The sequence below is a fragment of the Lemur catta genome, chromosome 18, assembly GCF_020740605.2.
Source record: "Lemur catta isolate mLemCat1 chromosome 18, mLemCat1.pri, whole genome shotgun sequence".
Classification (NCBI taxonomy): domain Eukaryota; kingdom Metazoa; phylum Chordata; class Mammalia; order Primates; family Lemuridae; genus Lemur; species Lemur catta.
In genome coordinates, this window is record NC_059145.1 from 23,289,973 (window position 1) to 23,312,773 (window position 22,801).

Below are 22,801 nucleotides of genomic sequence, written 5' to 3' on the forward strand. Positions count from 1 at the left end.
AGTTGTATTTCACACCACTTCCAGGCCTGTCCCTTAACACCTCTGGAATGGGCGTCTGAACTTGCTCTCTCTTCTTTCCTTGCTAGTGGGAAGCAGAGCTCCACGGAAGGTTCCATGAGCCCAGAAATGGCAGAGCCTCTTAGGTACTTTCAGCCTGGAGCCCATGGACTACTTGGTCTATGGATAAAATTCAAGGAGTCCGTGGGCTTAGATAGAAAAACATTACCTCTGTATTTTTAGGAAATTCTAACTTAAATTTAGCATTTCCTTCCATTATGAATGTAGAAAAGTCACCACCATGATATTAGCAGTACTTATGACTTTGTCACCTAGAGAAATTACAGATATTTCATATTGAAACCACTCTTACAAATTAATAAAATAGGGGTGCAAAGTGAGAACTGTGGTAAGGGCCAAGGTAAAAATAATGATAATAATTAGCCACTGTGCTCCTGTTTGCTTCTCTATAATTGTGATGCTGAAGCCACACAGCTGGTGGTCATAAAGATTCTAAGCTTTCTCCATAGATAATATCAACTTTTGAAATCTGGGGGTAGTTTCTGAGATATCTTCCAGGTCTTGCATTCCACTTGTGAACCAAAATAAAATCTTAAGGCTTCCCCTCAACTGACTGACTGAATGGACCCCCTCCTGGCCAAGGGGATATCCTAAAACTAAATTGCCTGCCATGAGGAGGGAGGTCAGACATGCCCCATCAAGCCCCCTGCCTTCTTGGAGATACCCTTTGTAACTCATTAACAGGCCTAAGGCTATGCAAGACAAACCTGCAGGTCCTCAATTTACACAACAAATATGTCTGGTAGCTTGTTTCTGATTAACAGACTTTCTTATGTTAAAATATTCCAAGCCTTTAGACAAAAGCTTCATGTCTTTAACCAATTATAAGTCAAAGGGTATTTAAACAACCTATAATCTGTAAGCCTGCCCCTCCCCCTTTGAGATGGTCCACCTTTTTGGGCCAAACCAACGTATGCCTTCCTTGTATTGATTTATGACTTTACCTGTAATCCTTGTCTCCCTGAAATGTATAAAACCAAACTGTAACCCAACCACAGTGAGTCCACTGCTCAAGGCTTCTTAGGGGTGGCTCCGGGTCATGGTCCTCAAATTTGACTCAGAATAAACCTCTTTAAATTATTTTACAGAGTTTGGCTTCTTTTTGTTGACACAGTGGAACACCTGACCCACCCTGACCAATGGCCAATACCAAGGAACTGACTCAACTGGTCTTGTGACCCTCACCCAAGAACCTGGTCAGCAAAGAAGACAATTTCTACAACCCTCTGGTTCCACCCTGAACCCAGCCAATTAGCAGATTCAATTGCTTATGCTGAACTGCCTTTAAAAACCCTGTCTCCCAAACTCCTCCACCATAAATCCTACTGACTCAGCATATTGGCTTCCTCTTGGGCAGCAGACTTCCTCTTGGTTGGGCACCAACAATATCACGTTATAGTTGTTTCAGATATTTCAAAACATTTTTACACTCAAGACTGCTTAAAAATTATGATAGTTATTAAACCTGCTGCTAGATTTTGTTATTTGATGATTTAATAATGAACCATGTATTTAATATATCTCAAAATTTTTAATAGTTTGATTACTGAGTTTTAATATAATTTTCTATAAATCCTATGTATTTTATCTTATGCATTTTAAAACTATCATCCTAAAAAAGGGTTGACGGACTTTATCAGATTGCCCAAAATGTCCATGGCACAAAGAGTTTAAGAAACCTCAGTGCCAGATGGAAGGAGCCTATGTCAGTGTTACACGGGGGAGAAATAAACATTTGCTGGGTTTATCCACTGGGACTTTAAGTTGCTTGTTATATGTGCTAGTCTTCCCAAATAAAAAGATCTATACGCTCTAAAACATGAATTGGCAAACCTTTTCTGTAAAGGACCAGAGAGTAAATATTTGGGGCTTTGTGGGTCTCACAGTCCCTGTTGCAGTTGTAGAACTCTGCTATTGTAGTATGAAAGCAACCATGGAGATATGTAAATGAATGGGCTTGTCTGTGTTCCAGTCAAATTTCATTTATAGATACGGAAATTCAAATTTTATATAATTTTGAAATGCACTAATAGTATTCCTAGATATTTTTTTTCTAATCATTTAAAAATGTAAAATCATCTTGGCTTACAGGCCATATAAAAGCAGGCAGTGGGCTGTAGTTTGCCAATCCCTGATCTAAGACATGGGTCAGGTGACACTTCGGGGAAGTATTAGGGCGTGCCATTTTGTTGACTGTTGAACTTCGTTGATGATTCAATTCAATATTTCCCTTACCGGTGATGTCAGTGAATGGCAGTCTGAAGCAATTCTGTATTATCTACTCTTTCTAAATCCAAATATCATCCTAATACCATGTGAATCCTTAATGCTTAGAACAGTGGTTCTCCATCCTGGCTGTACTTTAGAATAACATGGGGTATTGTAAAAGGAAACATCAATGCCTGGGCCTCACACTTAGCTACAGTGTCACCACTTCCAAATATCTTATACACACCTATGTTTCTCATGTAACTGAAATTCTCTTTTTTTTTTTTTGAGTCTCACTCTGTTGCCCGGGCTAGAGTGCCTTGGCATCAGCCTAGCTCACAGCAACCTCAAACTCCTGGGCTCAAGCAATCTTCCTGCCTCAACCTCCTGTGTAGCTGGGACTACAGGCATGCGCCACCATGCCCGGCTAATTTTTTCTATATATTTTTTTAGTTGTCTGGTTAATTTCTATTTTTTTTAGTAGAGACGGGGTTTTGCTCTTGCTCAGGCTAGTCTCAAACTCCTGAACTTGAGCGATCCTCCTGCCTCGGCCTCCCAGAGTGCTAGGATTACAGGCGTGAGCCACTGTGCCCGGCCATCACTGAAATTCTTTACCCTGAAATTCTTCATTTGAGCTGTAGCCCTCTACCTGAGCCACTTGTTTAGAAAAATGTTTTATAATCTGCATCTTTCATCTTATACCTGCAACTAAGTGCCAGATTTTCAGATGAAAGCAAGCTATTCTATTATCCATATCAGAGGCTTGCAAGCTATGGCTCACACACCAAAACTAGCTTGTTGCTTGCTTCTGTAAATAATATTGTACATAAATTGTATCGGAATACAACCCTGTCCATTTGTTTATGTATTGCTTACTCTTTGACGGCAGAGTTCAGTAGTTACCTGCAAAGTCTATAATTATTGCTATCTGGTCCTTTACAGAAAACGTTTACTAACCTATGATCCAGACATTTAGTGTAAGAAATTTGTACATTTAGACATGTGATGTCCACTTACTTTCTCATAGCCAGAGAAACCCGGAGGTTTCTGGGGCTGTTAGGAGAGAGGAGCTGCAATAAGAGGGAACACATGGGGAAAGATGTTCTTGGCATCTGTTATTCTTTTGTTGAAATACCTTTGTCTTCATGTTAATTTGAATCATGGTTATTATTTTTGTAGTCAATTGTTTCTTTAAAGAGTCAATAAGAGAAACATTTATTTCATCTTATTATGTAAATGTATTTACCTTGCTTGGAGAACGAAATCATTGCTTGACTTTTCAGCAAATTCCCACTTACTCCCAGCCTCACTGAACCCTACAGTGTAATAGGAATTGCAGTGGAGGAAAACAGCTAATGGTTGCAGAGAATTGGACCATTTTAAACATTACAATTGCAGTTAATTGACTTGAAATACGCTTAAGATATTATGCTCATTTTGTGCCTCCAGCCAGTAGGAAAAAGATCCAGTTTATTGGGTTAGAGCACAACATTTGACAGTGGTAAGATACCTATCAAAGGGCTTAATCCTCTCCCAGGAAAAGAGAATTTGTCTAGAAAAAAATGTATTCTAAAACTCTTCTCTTTTGCTCCATCTTCTCCTTACCTCTGTTCAACCAACTAAAGCTTGTTAAAATAAGATTTTCTCTCTATAAAGTGCTTTCTCAGCAACACCTTCTCCAACTCCCTTCATCCTGGAAAATGGACTTTTTTTTTTAAACTTTACGTACTGTGGTCCTTATCAAGAGAAAATATAACGTACTATATAATTCACCATGATATCCCATACCCTGAAAATGTTCTACAGAATGGGATGTCAGTGTTCTTGCAATCCCATATTTGTTTTGTCAAATACTTAGAAAGTGCTTAAGATTATTCTCCATAATAAGAATAATTATAAGGGAATAATATAAAGAAGGAGGAAAATGTGGCTTAGCTTTATTAAGATACAGTATTAAGGGCCCTGAAATCAGAAGACCTGATATCTCATCAAAGCTTTATCATCAAGGAGTCCTGGTGACCCTGGCAGAGTGGCTTCACTTATTATGGGCTGTGCATCCTCTTCCGTACAATGTGGACAACACCATCTACTGTCTGAGAGCCAATCTGCAATGTTGTTATTACTTTGGAGAAAACCAAATGAGGTGAAAGAGCATTCGTAAGCTGTCAAGTCTTCTAAAAGGGAGGGGGTTTTTAATCTGCTGCTCAGAAAGGCCTTGGAATTCCCACTGGAATTCTTTTGGTAGTTTGCTTTTAAAAGTCCCTGGCAAGACCTCAGTAAGTTTCAATCAGCAGAAGATGGGGCAATTTGAGCAGTAGGGACAATATGTGCAAAGGAGGGAAACACATCAAATACGTTTACTTCCATAAAGTCATAATGACACTAAAAAATTCTTTGAAGGTTGCTGGTGAAACACCTCAATATTTTGAAAGCTGATAAACCAAGAGAATCAAGCATTTATCATGCCTTCTTATAAAATCTGTCCTCTGGATAACAGTGTGGGAGAATTTCTCTTTAGAGAAGTATTCAGCTAGTAAACAAATTTACAGGAAATTCAAGAGACAGAGAAACATTTTAAATAACACCATGGAGATGTAATCTACAAAATGCAGACTTCGGGAAAACCATACAGAGCAGAGACAACCCACTTCTTAAAAAATTTTTTTTCAAAGAAAACAAAAGAGAGACAGAAGGGAAATGTATAAATTTAAATAGACTCAAGAGACATATCAATTAATTATAATGTATGGAACTTATTTGGATCCTGACTCCAGCAATTTACTGAAAAATTGTAAGACAATCAGAACATTGGCAATATCACTGACTTGATAGTTGATGATATTAATGACTTATTTTTGTTTATTTGTTTTGATAGTTGTATTGTGCTTATGTTTATAAAAAGATGCCTTATTTTTTATAGGTACAGTCTGATGTATTTATAGGTATGATTTGCTTTAAAATAATCTGGGGTATGGATGAAATAAAACGGGCCGTGTACTAGTACTTGTTGAAGCTGGGTGATGAATATACAAGAGTTTGTTAAACAATTGTCTACTTTTTTTATGTTTGAAATTTTCCAGAATTAAAAGTTTAAAATATAAAAAAGAAGAAAAAGAGCTCCAGCATGGAACAAGTAATGGACCTAGGAATCCTCCCGCATGTTCAAGGCTTTAGAGCTGGTAGTTCTAACAGCAGACAGGGCTGAGTAAAGGCCTAAATGAGTCACTTGTCTACCAAAAGCTTAAATTGGGTTGTGATCAGTCAACTCTGAAATCCATAGAACTTTAAAGTACCCTCAGGAAAATTCATATGTCACGCACACACACTTCAAATGTCATTGAAATCTGTTAAAAATCTTACAAGTTATAAAAACCCAACATAATGGCCACCATTTTCTTCCAAATTGAAAGACTATCCCCAAAATAGACTTTTAGCCTGTCTTCAACAGTGTGCTTGATCTGACCCAAATCTGTTATTCTTTTTAGATATAATCTTAAACAAATGTGAAGAGCTGAGTGATCAAATTGAAAACTAGAATTCACTTTATTCAAAGAGATAATTAACTGTATGTTCAGATTAACATATTCAATGAAAGGAGTTTTTATTTCCAGTTGTAGAATTCACAGTGCTTCTATTAGGAGGTCAAATGGAATTATCATCAAAAAATTCAAGACATGTCTCTAAATCTACTATGAGATTTAAAAATCTTCTATGGTATTTGGAAAGAGAATGATATTTTTGAATAAAATACCTTCTTTTCCATTTTCTTTGGGACTAACCGGTCAATGTTTATTCGTTTCATCAAAACCCTATCCCACGAGTAGGAATGGTTCCCAGGAGGCTATAGAAGACATTCTTGCAGTCATATCTGCTAATGGCCAGCAGGTTGGGATATTACCTTTGTAAAAGAGTGGGCTGCATTGCTCATCTCTTCTAAGGTACTCTGGGGGCATATTTTATTTTGAAAAAGAACACTAATGAAAATGAATTATGTTGAGAATTTTAGACTCTCTTTGAAACCATTAGAGACTTCCCTGTATGTGCCCAAACTCAGTTTAGGAATCATTGACTTAGATCCTGGTTTTAAGCCTTTAGCACTTGGAAAGGGCCAATTAATGAGGGGAAAAAAAAAACCTGAAAAGATTTTGGTGACACCAGCAGCCCATGATGCTTCTATACCTCTGCAAGCACTTGGCTACCTGGTTTTGCACTGGAAGGCCTTCCCATGCCTTGAGTACTTCTTAGCTGCTGTTTCACATGACAATCAATCAATCAATCAATCAATCTTTGAGAAACAAAAATATCTGGCCCTGATAACTCCTTCCCAAACAGCTTCAAAGCTTTTCCAGTTTTTTTCTCCTCTACCTTGAAGGACCATTGCTGAACTCTTCCTTCTTCAGAAACACATTATTGAACCTTAAGGGATGCTGCAAATTTTGAGACATATTGCACATCTCAATCATATTAGGAAAAAGAATCCCAGAATTCTGCAAATATTTCATAGATCACTGTACGAAACAAATTCTGCACTGCTGTCTTAAAAGAGGGATGGGATGTGACAGAGGGGCAGGGGAAGGGACCAAATGACACAGCTAGAATAGTCCTACCTACAATGGTCTCTAAATGATAGTAAGTGGTGGCTATTTGTCAATTTGGAAGCCTAGAGAGTTGCGTTGCCAAATATTTATACATTTCAGTTATTTTTGCATGTTGTTAAGGTTGTAGTTCTCAACAAGCATAATATTTAAACTTTGAGGGCCATATGAAAATTCATGCAGTGATTTCTTGGTTGTTGGGTACTACTACTATGTGGTAGACAGGGAGAAATCCTATATGCCCTGAAGTACATATTTCTGCTAAAAAAAATTGTTGTTGTCTCACTGAATTATTAATGTTCCATTGAACATTAATGTAAGAGAAAAACCTGTTCATAATGATATAAGCCCAGAAATGAACTCAGTTTACAAAAAGGAATCTTTAAAAGTTGAGATATAATTAACATACCATAAAATTGACTTTTTAAAAATGGTATATAACTCAGTGGTTTTCAGTATATTCGCAAAATTGTACAACCATTACCACTATCAAATTCCAGAACATTTTTATCTCCCCAAACAACCCATTAGCAGTCACTCCCCTTCCCCTCTTCTTTCTAGTTTACTTTCTATCTCTATGGATTTGCCTATTCTGGGCATTTTGTGTAAATGGAATCATATAATATGTGACCTTTTGTGCCTGGTTTCTTTCACTTAGCTTAAAGTTTTCAAGGTTCATCCATGTTGTAACAGGTATCAGTAATTCATTCCTTTTTATGGTTGAGTGATATTTCATTGTATGAACATGCCATATTGTGTCTTATCATCAATTGATGGACATTTATATTGGAATAATTTTGATATATATTAAAATTACTCAGGAGTGCAATTACCACATAAGTGGGGGAACGACAGTACAGTTTTGTTCTGAATTTTAGTAAGAATTAGTCATCATTTTAGAAAAATCACATTATCAAGAGCAGCATGGCTTGTGAATTTGAATCATCAATAAACCTGATTGTTTGTATTTATAATATTATATTCTTGGCTTTATATATACACAACTATACCCATGCACACACACATTTTTACTTAGTCTGTATTTTAAAATATAAAATATGACGTGCCAACAGTATCTGGATAAATTTTACTTCTCTTGAATCTAAAACTTATTCATTACAAGTCTGTGCACACCTTTGTTTTATTATGTCTTCTGGCATTATATGCCAGAGTATTTACAAATTAAACAGTTTTTAAAACAGATTGTATTTCTCCTTTATATTACATTTGAGCATTATATTGATTTTTCTGAATTACATATGTAGGGATGCTATACTATCTATGAATTTCATTTCAGGAGAGTAAGGCACTGTCAGAAAGTATTTGTTATCAAAAGGGAGTATTAGATCTTGTAGTGTTGACAATCACTGTTTTAGGGCAAGTCTGTGGTGAGATCATTTTGCAGAGAGCTGTCCCTCTGACACAGCCCACACATTTCTTGAGTGGTGTTTGTGTGAACACAGGCATTATTCAGCTCCTTAGGGTATTTGGGACAAGTGATCTACATATTGCTGTTGGACTCTGGGTCCATTTTCCACGATGACAAATTAATTAACAATGGCCCTTGCACCTTTGAGCTGGTGGTGACTATTCCTACTTAATAATTTTCCCCAACCCAACATAATAAAAACAAAACTTGCAATGAGGCAAAAGAATATCCGATGGTCTTCTTTTTAGACATTCCTGAAAACATGGTTAAGATTGTACGTAGCATGTTAAAACTGGAAGGCAAAATGGAGTTGAGAGATTTTAGTTTAGATGAATTTTCATTAATGGAATAACCCATAACTTAAATATGTTATTGCTTTTTGTTTATTTGTTTGTTTGCTTATTTATTTTTAGAGACAGGGGCTCGCTCTATCACGCAGGCTGGAGTGCAGTAGCACGATCACTGCAGCCTTGAATTCCTGGGTTCAAGTGATCCTCCCACCTCAGCCTCCTAACTAGTTAGGACTACAGGTTTGCACCCTGGCTCCTTGCGAAATTTTTAAATTTTTTGTAGAGACATGTTCTTGCTATGTTACCCAGGCCTGATATCAAATTCCTGGGCTCAAGTGATCCTGCCTCCTCAGCCTCCCAGAGTGCTGGGATTACAGGGGGGAGTCACCATACCCGGCCCTACTTTTTAAAATCTAGTATACAATTTGACCACGTCTATAATCTGATAAGACATTGTGAAAGTAGTAGAGACATCTGTGGCTAAAATATTTAGTCATTTGCTTAATTGTACATTTTTGAACTAATTCATGCCTTCAACCATTTCATCATTTTGGCCAATTGATTTTTGACCTATTTGTTTTTGGTCTGCTTCCCTGTCATCAAATTTTCATTTTGGCTGGTTCATCCTTGCAGTTATAGTTATATCTGAACACCTCTGAAGTCTTTTACCAGTGTCCATAACAAAAGGCCATTGGACTCCAAGTCATTCCCATTATCACCCCATTATTGATGTAATTGACCAATTAGAGATAAAGCTGTCTTGCCTCAGGTGTGGCCTACTCACTTTCAAGAACCAGATACCACTGAAATTGGTACAAAAGGGACTTGTTTTTGCTGATGAGCAATGCTTTCAGGGCAGTTAAGGGACATCTGTATGTCTGAACCAAGCAACCTAGCTATAGGCAGTTTGAGTTCTTCATCTGAATTTAAGAATTGGTTGTGTCATAAGAATCTGGCATTAGAGAGTACCTGTAATTTCATTTTCATTTTATAGATTAAAAAACAGGCTCAGAGAATCACAAATTCTGAAAAGGGAAAGACGGCTTAATCATGAATCCTATGGCATTCTTAGCAATTCTTCTGCTCTATGTTTGAACACCATTAATAACAAGAAACTCACTACCTAATGAAGAAAATCTGTCAGGTAGTTTGTTCTTATATTAATATTAAACTGAAATATGTTTACCTATAAATTCCATGCACTCTTTAGAAACTAATTCCTCTTCTGAAAGACAGATCTTTAAATATTTAAATGCAGCTCTCACTCGTGACCTATTTATTCTTTTTCCATGAATCTAAAGATCGTGTCCTTAAAGTGTTTCTGATCATCACAACTGCTTTTGTCTGCTTGTCTAATTTACTTCAACTTGCTTCAACTGTGCAAGGTAGTCAATGACCACTTTGATTGTCCATCATTTGCAAAAATTGGTCTGTATGCCACATTAGTGCCCTCTTTCACCTGGTTGGTAATAAAATTTTGCACAAGACACAGTCAGGACACAACCCGGGATTCTGCTAGAAATATTTCTTCTGGATATAATTAGTGCACTAATTAGAAACATTTTGAATATGACTATTTACTACGGTTATGAGCCCACACACGTTTTTACTGTTATTCAGCCTTCCCCATAATAGGCCAGATGTCAGTTAGCTTTCTTTGTAATGGGTCAGATAGTAAATATTTTAGGCTTTCAGAGTCTTAAGTTCTCTTGCAGCTATTCAGCTGCTATTGTAGTACAAAACGAGCCATAGCCAGTGTATAAACAAATGACTGTGTTAAGAAAAAACTTTATTTTGAAAAACAGGCAGTGGGCCAGATTCAGTATAAGAGCTAGTTTGCCAATCCCTGGTCTAGCTTCCTACTTTGCTAAATTTTAGACATATTATGTCCATTTTTTTTTTTAAATCTTTCAAACCAGTTAAACAATGAAGCCAATGAAAAAAGTGTCTGGCACGATTTTTTTCTCAGTGAATCTAAGTTAGCCTTCGGTATTACTGTTTCCCTAATCAGTCACAAAAATTCCCTTCATGATATACTCTAGAATCTGGCCCTGGGTTGACCTCAGGGTCACTGGTCTACAGTTTTCAGAATCTGCTTCCTCTTTTTTAATAATTGTAACTATACTTAACCAATTTTAACTTCTGGCACTTCTCCCAGATCCCTCAAAATTCCCTGGCACTGGCGTGGCAATGTTTTGATCGGTTCCACCCGCCCCTGGGAATGTAATTTTTCTCATGCAGGTGGTGATGTGCTGGAGCCGGGGCTCCCGCTGGCTTGTGAGAACCAGTTCCGTGCACCCCTTCCCCAATTCCACACTGGTATCCTGAAATCAGCTATAGTGAGAGGATTCACACCCCAGAAATCAATAAATGGTACAAACCAGGGCTTTCCCCCTTCCCTCCCTCACTGCGCCTTGGGTAGTTCCATCACCGCGGAGACCCAGATGCTGCCTTACGACTCTCTTCCCTTATCTTGGGTTTATCTCTCTTAACAATGTTCCTTCCAGGTATTTTAGCCTGAAGATAATTTTTACTGACACAGAAAACAGAAACAACACTGTTGCTTGAGAAAAATCTGAATTCTCTATCACCTACGCATTATTGGATTCGGGCAGTAGGTTTGCCCTTTCCTTGTTGTTCTTGCTGTGAACATAGCTACAAAAAGGATTTTAGGTTTGCCCTTAGCGTTTCTGGAAAGCCACAAGTCACTGGGAGAATTTAACCTTCTTAGCTATATTTTTAGAGGTTTCTGCTGCTCTTACATACAGTCTTTCTTTCTTTTTTTTTTTTTTTTATCTTTTTTTTTAAATTTTTATTTCAGGATATTATGAGGGTACATTTTGGTTACATTTTATGACTTTAGCTCACCCAAGTGAGGATTAGAGGTTTCCCCCTCTACAATGCTCACCGCGTCCATTAGTTGTGAGTTTACACCCCCCCTCACAAGCCCCCTAAATCCCTGAAGAATTACTACCGTGTGAGCACCATAGTATGGTTTGCTTTTGCTCGATCTTTTGCCTGTGTCTTTTAAAATTCCAAACTTGTTCTTTCAGCACACCATATGCCCCCGTTGTTATCATTTGCCACTGCCAGCACAGGTCTCAACTCAGAGAACTGATTCGAGAAGTTTAAGTGATTCCCTAAGTTAGGACTAAAAATCATTTTCTTTAACCCAATGCATATACTAGGCTGCCATGATAGCTTCACCATTTGGTAAAAGAAGATACTAGGATTATGTGACGAATTTGAAAACTTCTCATTAATAATTTAATTTGCTCACCATCAAATTGGTTTCACTGATCACCTAAGAGCACATTTAGGAATAACATTGATTGGGTGTCAGGCAGATGTGGGTGGGAGGGGATTGGGTGTATACATACATAATGAGTGCGGTGTGCACTGTCTAGGGGATGGACACGTTTGAAGCTCTGACTGGGGGAGAGGGGAATATACGTAAACTAAACTTTTGTAACCCAACAATATGCTGAAATAATAATAATAATAAAAAGACAAAAAAAATTTAATTTGAACTGTATTCACTGACACTGAGGCTAGGGCTTATTGGAGCAGAAAGAACCAGATGAAACTCAAGCTTTCTCTCTGACTTAGCTCTAAGAGACTCATCACAGTCCTGTGCTTGTTCTATCGTGATGGCCTTGGATAATCAGCTCCACTAAATGGCAATGGACAGATGGCGCTGAGACCTGAATCCAAGTCATCAGCTCCTCCATGAAAGAAACAGGATTATTCGTTGTTCTGTTCTCTGGCTCTGACTAGGTAGGTGTTCAATGTGTGCCACAAAACACTATAAAAATTTCCTTTCTGGTCTCCTCAGTTTCATTTGTGTGCCCTTCAGTCTCTTCTCTATCTTGGAAACAGAGTGGTCTTAAAACATTGCCTTAGGTGTGTTTCCCCATAGGAAGACCTTGACATAAAGATGTCAATGCAAGGAATTTATCTGAGAGAGGAAGCCAGGAAGCACTGGTAAGGAAGTGAAGAAATCAGATAGGAAATGAAGGGAAACCAATAAGGTGTGCATTTATGAGCAGGCTATGGCTTTGGACAACCAGGGCTCAGTCCTACTTGGGATGTCTTGAAGGCTGAAAAAAAACTATGCTGATATGATTAGCCACTGGCCATAAGTGGCTTTCTACATTTAACTAAAAATTAAAAATTAAAGTAAAAATTTGTTCCTACATCACAGTTGCCACATTTCAAGTGCAACATAGCCTCACCTGCTGACTGGCTACCATATTGGACAGCTCAGATATAGAATGTTTTCATATTACAGAAAGTTCTCCTGGGTAGCCCTGGTGTAAACATAGCTCAGAGTTGCCCACCTGGGAGCAAGGAAGCTGGGGAATTTATACACCAATCCACCTGTCAGTGGTTGATGGTTGCTCTCCTAATTTCCTGGCACGTCTGGTTTGCCCTGCATGTACAAGGGAAGAAGAAGAGGATATGGATCAACATCAGTGGTATCTGCTGTAAGTATAAATCAGATGATATCACTCTCTGCTTAAAAACCCTTTTTCATGGCTTCCTGCTACAATTCAGATAAACCCCAAACTCTTTAACCCTACGTGGCCCTATAATCTGACTTCAAGATTACTTCCTCAATCTCATGACACTTTGCTCTCAATGACTCTGCTTTGGCATGAAACTGAAAGAGACTTTCTCTAAGTCTTCAAACACATTGAGGTCTTCCTTGGCTAGGGCCTCCTTGCATATTAATCTATCTGCAACACCGCAGCCATCTCACTCCCACTCCCCCACGGCTTTCTGCATAGTTGTTTCCTGCTATCCTCTAGTGCTCAATCTAAATGCCACCTCCCCTGGAGATGTTCCCTGTCCATCCTACCCAAAGTTAGCATTTCCCTCCCATTATTTACTTTCTTGTCTCCTTTTGAATTTCTTTTATCATGATCTGTGATTATTTGTTCACTTTTGTTTTTGTCTGTTTCCCTAGGAACAATGTAAGGTCTGAAGTCATCCCCAGCATCTACTACTGTGCCTGACACATAGTAACAACAGATATTTAATTTTATTAAATGAATGAGTGAATGAATGAATCAAAGCAGTCTTTACCAGTGAGGTGTGTGTAAGAGAGTGCATGAAAGGTCACACCTCTGTAGTAATGCTGGGTTACATGTGACTCTGGCTGGACAATTAGCCCAGATGACAAAAGGACTCAGTGTGGGAAAGAGTGGCCTCTCCACGATACTGTGTGTAGTTCCTGATCATGCTCTCACACACCAGATGGTTCACTCAGGTCATTAGCAATTCAAGTTCTGGATAAACGTTCTGGACACCAACAGGGTGTCTTCTCCAAAATGCAACTTGCTTGTGTCAATGGTGTTGTTCAAGTATAGGTTATATTGGCACTTTGCAGTGGCTTAAAAACACTGGCAGTGGTGCCAGCAGGTGGAGGAATTCTATTAAATACAAAGTTGAGCAAGAGTCTGTCTAGTCTTCAAACCTTCTAGAAAAGAATGTGAAATAACATTTTGGTTGTTTTTTCTAAGTTTGTTTGCCCTGAGTGGGGCTAGCACTGACACAGGGAGCTTCTAGGTGACAACATAATAATGATAATCTGAGAATAATTATAATAATAATTGCTTATATACTGCTTTATATTTGTAAAACATTCCCACTTTATGGGTCTTCCCATAACCTTTATTTGTTTATTTATTTATGTGAGACAGAGTCTCACTCTGTTGCCCAGGCTAGAGTGCCGTGACATCAGCCTAGCTCACAGCAACCTCAAACTCTTGGGCTCAAACAATCCTACTGCCTCAGCCTCCTGAGTAGCTGGGACTACAGGCATGTGCCACCATGCCTGGTTAACTTTTTATGTGTATATTTTTAGTTGTTCAGCTAATTTCTTTCTATTTATTTTAGTAGAGACGGGCCTCGCTCTTGCTCAGGCTGGTCTCGAACTCCTGACCTTGAGCGCTCCTCTGGCCTAGGCTTCCCAGAGTGCTAAGATTACAGGCGTGAGCCACCATGCCTGGCCATATAACCTTTAAATTTTGTATAATGATCTCCATTTTACCAACATGAAAATTCAGGGAGAGAGGTTGCAAGCTTTTCTGGGTTAAGTGGAGAGCAAGGACTCGAACCATTGAGGGGCTCCTTTCATTGCCCACAATGCCTTTCACACCTGAGCTGTGAAGAAGAGAAGTGAAGAGGAAATGTGATGGTGGTGAGGTGAGTGGTGGGGGTGAGAGGGCTCAGGAACCTTGAGAGCTTCTCAGTCTGGCCATCTTGGGAGGATCCAGATCAGGGACCAAATAAACCAAGAACTCCCGTAGGGTGCAGATGTGAATGCCGACAGCAGCCTGTCGGTAGAGGGAAGGAGTCACAAAATGACATCATGTGTGAGAGGTTGTACGTAGAACACAGAAGCAGGGGGAGGCCATTTTTATTGGGCATCCAGCTCCTAGCACTCTCTTGAGCAAATACACAAGCTTCTCAGGCCTTTTGCAGCTGGTAAGATCTGCCAACCTTATACTGCTTCCTTTTGGTCCCCAAATTTTGTCCTCAAAGTTGGAGCTTATGGAAACTGAACCCATTTACTCCATCCTTGTAGAGTGATTGGCCCCTTTTTGTGAACTTGATGTACACCCGATAGAGGACAACTGAGGTCCCTTGTTGTGCCCATAACACCCTCAGTGGCACAGGTAAGATGGGCTGCAGGTTAGTGCCCACAAACTAGCTCTGCCTCTGTCACTTTTTCTACCATCAGAGGATGCACATGAGAATGCAAATGCAGGAGAACAGTGTAATTTTAGGTCAGATTTGCAAACTAGTGTCACACACAGAATATAATCTTTTCAACAAAATTTCAATGGGTTATAAATATGTGAAATTTGGACACTTTATATTGTGATATTGTGAAACATGTTTTTGATCTTCAACCCCATTTCCTGGCATGTAACTCCTAAAATTCACAGAATCTCCAAAGTGATGCCTTTGCCGTGAGTCAACTGATGGCTGGGGGCCCCTAGGTAGCTTCAGGATGGGGCTGGTCACTGGAAAGACCAAGGCAGGATCAGAGGGTTGGGACTTCCAGCTCCCCCACTCCCAATATCCTGGGAGGGGAGAGGGGCTGAAGAAGAAGTTGATTGGTCAATGGCCAATGGTTTAATCAATTATGCCTATATAATGAAGTCTCCATAAATACCCAAAAAGGACAGGGTTCGGAGAGCTCCTGGATAGCTGAACAAGTAGAGGTTCCTGGGAGTTGGTGCACCTGGGAGGGCATGGAATCTCCGTGTTCCTTCCCATACCTTGCTCTATGCATCACTTCCTTTGAATCTTCTGTAATATCCTTTCTAATAAACTGGTAAGTGTTTTCCTAAAATCCATGAGCCACTCCAGAAAATTATTTGAACCCAGGGAGGGTATCCTGGAAACCTTGATTTATAGCTGGCTGGTCAGAAGCACAGGTAAAGTAACCTGGGACTTGCTATTGGCATTGGAAGTAGGGGACAACCTTGTGGGGACTGAGCCATGTGGGATCTGATGATATCTCCAGGTAGAGAGTGTCAAAATTGAGTTGAATTAGAGGACACCCAGCTGGTATCTTCTGTAGAACTGATTGCTTGCTTGGTGTGTGAGGGAATCTCCCTTCCCATTTGGTCACAGAAGTCTTCTGTGTTGATTGTTGCATGGTGTAAGAGCAGAAGAAAAACTTTGAATCTGTTTTTGCCATACTCACATATCAATATGTGACTTTCTGGATGTTCCTAAAAAAATCAGAAGAATCTGGCCACATTGGCTTCTTAATGCTACATGGGACCTAATTCTGGCTACCGGTGTCCTGAAGTGTGCCAGGGTCTCCACCTTCATCATGGTATGCTGAGGCACTACCGGTGGCCCTGGTTAACTGACTTGTGTTACCTGGCTGGCTCCTGTAGGCATCTGTGCCTTTTATACCCTGTTTGAGAACTACCCTTGACCCCATTACTTTACAAATTTATTTGCAGATTGTTAATAGTAAGAAGCCACTTCCTACCTGCTCCATGATGTATGGCCACATATCACGTGCCATGGCCTGATGGTTGTGAAACACTGTCTTATGCGTAATCTGGCTTCAGGTTTTTGTCATGGTGTGCATATGAGTCTACTCTTGGGTTGTAGCTTGTCTAAGCATGTGGGAATCAGCTGGATAAACATTACCCAGTCTGTAAATATCAGAGCTGGGGTCCTGGCTTTCACAATCAGTGATCGGTTATCATTTTTTAAATAATGCAACTAGCTACCTGATTAAATGAGAGCCCAATATTTTTCAAAAATGAAACTACCTAAATAAATAAATCAGAACCACTCACCTTCCAATGATGTGAGCATGTCATAACACTGAATGATATGCCCCTGAGCTCTTTTATAAGGAAGGAAAAAATCCTAGCCTCTTCAACTTAAAATCTCTAAATCTTTAATAGTGGACTTATTGGGGGTGGGGGTGTATATGCAATTAATGGCCTCCTCTTTAATGTACTTTGAACATGATTCTGTTTCATCACGTTCCTATTATGCCCATGGGTACCAGGAAATTAGATTCTATCCCTGCTGCTACTGGTTCCGAGTCCTCGCATTTCTTAGTGCCTTTTCTCATGTTTTCTTGTATTTATAAACTAGATGAAGATGGCTTGAGTCCTACAATTCACTACATTGAATCTTTTATTTGAAAGGTAGACAACTCACAAAAACAGACATGACACAGTTCTTTGTCAAACAAACCCTAATAGCTTTTGAAATGGGGGCTGTCAATCTTAATTAAAAGAAAGAGTCATATTATTACATGACATTTAACCTTCCAGGAAGCAGTGTGTACCCCATGCAGGTGAGGAATGTGGTGGATCTCGTCACATAAACAATTTTTACACCCTCTATAACTTACTGTATCAGTGACAATGGCAAGGTGGCATAATATACTGCACTATAAAACCATTATATTGCTTTGTGAAAGTTATACTCTATTTGATAGAAAAAAAGATGTTGAATTGTGTGTTGGTGAAAACATTCTTCATCATTCTATAATAGAAAAAAATCTAAGCCTGTAAACTTCTCAATGTGCTTGCCAAGTCCATTAGTAGATAAATCTAATCACCCCAAAATGTCCACAAATAAGCTTTACCCTACTTGAAAATCTTCATCTTATACAATAAGCCACATTTCTCCTTTTACCAAAAGAAGGGCTCTGTATGAAACTCTTTGCGTTTACCCTAATTATGTTATAATGTTATTCATTATATTGGATGCACAAGCTCAAAATCAATATTAGTCATACCACACCGAGATCTTTATTACCAGAAATACTTGATATAAGTTTTTACACCATAAATGTTCAGATTCAATAGGCAGATGGTAGCTACTGAATTCCCCAAACTGGAGCAAGTTATATTTAAACACAGTTTGATGGTTCACACATTTGTGTAAGGGACTCGGATAAATCCAAATTGAATTTGACGACATTTACAAATATTTGCACTGGCTTATTGGATGGTTGTCTGATTCTGATGTGGTCTTTTTTCCCTCTGTTTCTTTGTCCAGGTCTTTCTAAGGGAGGCTATTGCATGAATTGACCAATGGGAAATTAAGTAACAGATGTGGATCTCCAGAGTAGCTCTTGCATTGACTTAGAGGCTGGGGTTACAGAATAGGAAAAGCTATGAGCATCACATATTGTGAGTTATGAAAAGTGTCTATATGTGTGAGGCCTTATGAAAGAGAGTAGCCTTCTTTTCTCCCATTGGGTTTTCATGTAGGATCTGTGCTTTTAAAAGAGTATCCCAGGGAACATCAATCTCATAGTAAAGTCCACATGTTCAGAGAACATGGGGCAATGTTAATGCTTGCAGCATTTTAAAAATGGAGTTAGTTCACCTCACTTTAGGAATGTTAGGAACTTTTATGTAAAAAAAAAAACACCTAAATTTCTGATTCTTTTGAAAAAGTGAAGATATGACAATGCAGTGATTATATCCTCACATAAAAATAATTTCTTATAGCTTCCCATTACACAAGGCACGTGCTCCCATTAGCCAAGTGATCACTCAACATGCATGGATTTTGGAAGCTTTTTACACAACCTTCCTTGTTCTACTCTTTCTGGAAGATACACAGTGTCCTCTGGTGTGTTAAAGCCTCTGACAATTCCCTCAGTAAAGATTTCTACTTTATTCTGTATAAAAAATTTTCCCAAATATATTTGATTATAGAAGTTTTTTCCTCCACATTTCAGGATGTTCTGTTCTAGATAATTCTTTGGGTTTATGATTTCAGTTTTTACTCCAAAGTTTACAGATGAAAGGCAATTTCTATCATATTATTTGGTATATGGATTTGGACCATAAATTTAATAAATTCCGATTTACTGGTGTGAATTTTATGCTACCTTCTGGCAAATATCTGTGAAAGTTTTTGGGAAGCCTCGATTTCATAGTCAGGATTCTATCTCTAGATGCTTTTATAGGCCTTCAAGATGCAGAATCAATTTATCTGGTTCGAGTGTTTACACGTTGAATCAGACTTCAGGCTATCTTAGTAGAGATGAAGGAGCCTCTGGATTTTGTCTGAGTTTTAAATTAAAAAGTCCAGACTACAGGACCTAATATGCTACTGATCTAATAAGCGCCCTAACAATATGCATTCCAGAGAATAGGTTTTATAGAAAAAAACAGACAGACTTGCATGTTAGGATAAGTGACTGGAATGCAAAGTGCTATTATGCTAGCTCTAAGAAAACTAAAATTTAAGTAGATATTTTCTTCTTATAAGCATCAGCTAACTCTCAAAAGAGAAGATGGTGAAAAATTTCTTTTTGGGAGGATGAGGCCCGTATCATCCCTGTGACCACTCTGGAAGCCCAGTGATGCGATTTGACGTTTCATCTTGCTGACTGAGGGCCCTGCAGTTATAGTAATGAGTTTCTGGTCTTCAAAATATTGGGCTTGGTAATAATAGCCACGATGGAAGCAAAGGTCTTGTGGAAGAAGTTCTAGCTGACTGTGAGTCCCTGGGCAGGGTATTCTCTGGATTTGGTTAAAGGTAATTCAGTAAAAATAAATGGCAAATAAAGAGGACAAGTAGGTTTAGAAAGAAGTTATTTACCGCTTTAATAGGGCTGTCCAACATTTGGTCACATAGATCATTCTGCAACCTAATTGCTTTCATAGCCTTCCTGTCTCACCAGAGGATATCTGAATACTCTTGGAAAAAGCAAATCAAACGTAGAAAGAGGAGCCATGATAAGATTGTAGCTACAGCACTATGTAGTTAATGATGCCAGACTTTGGATTTAATTGGAGGACATTTCTGCAGTCTAGGACAGCTATACAAAGCCTTAAGACATTGTATTTACAGGACTTATTAATACAGGGATCCATATCCTAACATAACTCTGCCAGAGTCTTAATAGCATGGTAGAGCGGCTCCCTCAAGAATTCTCATTTTCGTGTACGTGGAAAAGCTAGTAGTTCTAAAAATATTTTCCTGGAAGAGGTTAGAACGGTTATTATATATCAATTGAATATAAAGTATGGTTATGTAAGTCAAGCTTGCATGCTAATATTGCACAGGGTAGAAAGCAATAAAACAGGACGATGCGCTTCCTTGGGCCATCCAGCAGAAGCAGAGAAAGCTCTTGACTCCGTATCGTTATGAGGCCTCATATTGCAGGAGTCCACCTGTAGCTGGCCTTCCAGTGTCAGCGCCATCTTGAATTCTCAAAAGGGCACATATCTTCCTTGTCGATAGAAAAAGAAATGATAAACGAAACAAAGCAAAACAGACCAAACATCCAAAACTCAAAGGGGTACATTAGCCATCTCAAACTGTGGTACTGTTCATTTCTTGAAGAGAATATATAATATTTCAAAATATTATATATATACATATATTTCAAATGGTACAAAGTAACTATAGATTCAAATTAGAAGAGAGTTGATCGTTCTTCATGATCCCAAAAAATTTCACTGAGAAAACCCTTTTTTTAAAACCCACTTTCCATGGTGTTGCCCAAAACTCCGAGTCTTCTCACTATAGGATATTTCGATACACACAGTAAACACACTGTGATTATCTGGTAAGCAGTCAAAGTGCAAATAAGAAATCCATTTGGCTTGTAAATGTGTAAGATGTTTTAAATTCTCAAACTGTATTTTCCACACGGTTGGTTTTCCTTTACTACCACAAACAAATGCTTCTGTTAGGTTCTCGGGTGAATCTGAAACCAAAGAAAGAAAGACATTTCAGGTAGAAGAGCACAAAAGAAATGTGATTATGCAAAAAATGAGGACATCTTGGATTTTCAGGATTTTGAACTCAAAAATGTTAAAGTTTAGAGCAGTAGTTTGCTCAAATGGTGATCAAAGTATATTGACAGGCAGCCATATTTTCATCAATTCATTAAATTAATTCTTGTCACAACTGAGAAGACAGACTCTTGGAGCAATGTCTATCAGGGACTGGCTTCATGGGTTGCACAAGGCTCTGTCTTGGAAAGGGCCCCACGCTTGATTTAATGCCCTACTGTCGTCATCTTGAAATTATTAATAATTTTTGAACAAGGGCCCTATATTCTCATTTTATACTAGGCTTTGCAAATTCTGTAATTTGCAGTCCTCTGATGAGAATTTGAACTGAGTAGGTCAGTCATTCCACAGCCTTCTTCAGCTGGCCTGTTGTTAAGGGCTGGCATGAGGCGAAGTTGTTGCCAAGGTTAGACCACATCTATGTAGGAGCATAGGAGACCTTTGCAAGGTGAGAAACTGTTCCACTCAATGGCACAGTGTTCAAGGGCAATCAAGTATACTCCTATAACTGTAGATATATTTTAATCCATTTGAATATGGTATCAAAGAGTCAGTTATTTTTAAAAAACTCAGGCACAGAGAATCACTAAGAGCAAAAATAACAATTCTAATAAACTTGAAGACTCTAGAGTTTGAGGAAATAAGGCATTTTTTTATTATCTCTTAATTGTTTACAGTTTTAGAAATTGAGTGTTCTGAGTCCATTTAAAGTTTTCAGAGTTATGCAGGAACAATAACAAAAGTCTGCATTGAAAATTTGATTGGGCCAGGGGTAGAATGTATGAGAAATCTTCACACATTTATTTTCTTATCCTCGTCTTACAAATAATACATTCTTCTTCCAAACCTTGGTTTCCTGCATTCCAGTGACCTTTATCACCTTTTGTTTACACTGTTTTCTTTCCCACCAAAAGAAGGGACAAAGTGACTTTCACAAAACTAAATTGAAACTGCCTTTCTTTTACCTGTGTTCCTTCTTCCCTAACCTTAAGCCCTATCCTGTAGAGAAGACCAAGGGTTCTGTCATGTCCACCATCACATACATCCCCAAGACCTTAATACACTACATTTAGTTAGTAGAGGCTTAAATATATTTATTAGCTAAAGAAATGATTGAGTTCTCTTGGACCCAGGGACAATTGTGACAGAGTAAATTGGATTATTTGTTTGTTCTTCCTTCCTGCAATCTCTAAATTTCTCAATATTTTCCATGTCTTTCAATGTCTTTTCCTTATTTTCCAATTCTTTATCCTTCTGAACAGCTATTGTTATTATTTCTTTGGATCTCTCTCTCTCTTATTCTGTCTTTAAAAAGTATGTCATGCAAAATGGACTGCGGGTCAGGATTGTAACATCACAGGCTCTCAGACCTGGTAAAATTTTGAACACCTGGATTATGTTGAAGCTAGTACTTTGCCCTTCCAGTAATATACAAACATCTAGGTGATTAGAACGGGTAGAGATATGCGAAACCAGAGTTGTCATTAGGAGGAGGGAACCTGGAGAGTGTGGACAACTGACTGGTGGATATGTGTTGGGCCAGTCACATAAAACACAGATTTGACAAGATGGCTACTGTGGTTAGTTGTGCAATCTGAGGTCTGCTAACTCTCCCTTTTAGGGATTGAAACTCGACTTTCCATTTTGCACTAACTGTTGATTTTCTCACTAGTTTGAGTGACATTCACGTACTGGAATGGAGCAAATCCAGAGTTGTTTGATACTTCCTGGGGTATTACACCAGATTATGTTCTGCTGTTTTAACTTGTTAATTTTTCTTTTCAAGTGACTTTGGTTTTTCTCCTCCTTTCATTGTGTTTCTCTTCCTGTTCTCAAACAATTGATGTTCAGTTTTTAGCTGGAAGTATTACAGCATTGTCA

General features: G+C 38.6%; 1 protein-coding gene across 1 annotated transcript in view; it reads right to left on the reverse strand.

The window, feature by feature from the left end:
* Window positions 1-19,698: 19,698 nt before the first annotated feature.
* TAFA1 (TAFA chemokine like family member 1) overlaps window positions 19,699-22,801 on the reverse strand; it is a 494,506-nt gene continuing 491,403 nt past the window's right edge. The window contains exon 5 of the mRNA XM_045530433.1: window positions 19,699-20,832. Coding sequence (XP_045386389.1) covers window positions 20,815-20,832 — 18 coding nt within the window. The 3' untranslated portion in view covers window positions 19,699-20,814. The remainder of the gene's footprint in view (window positions 20,833-22,801) is intronic.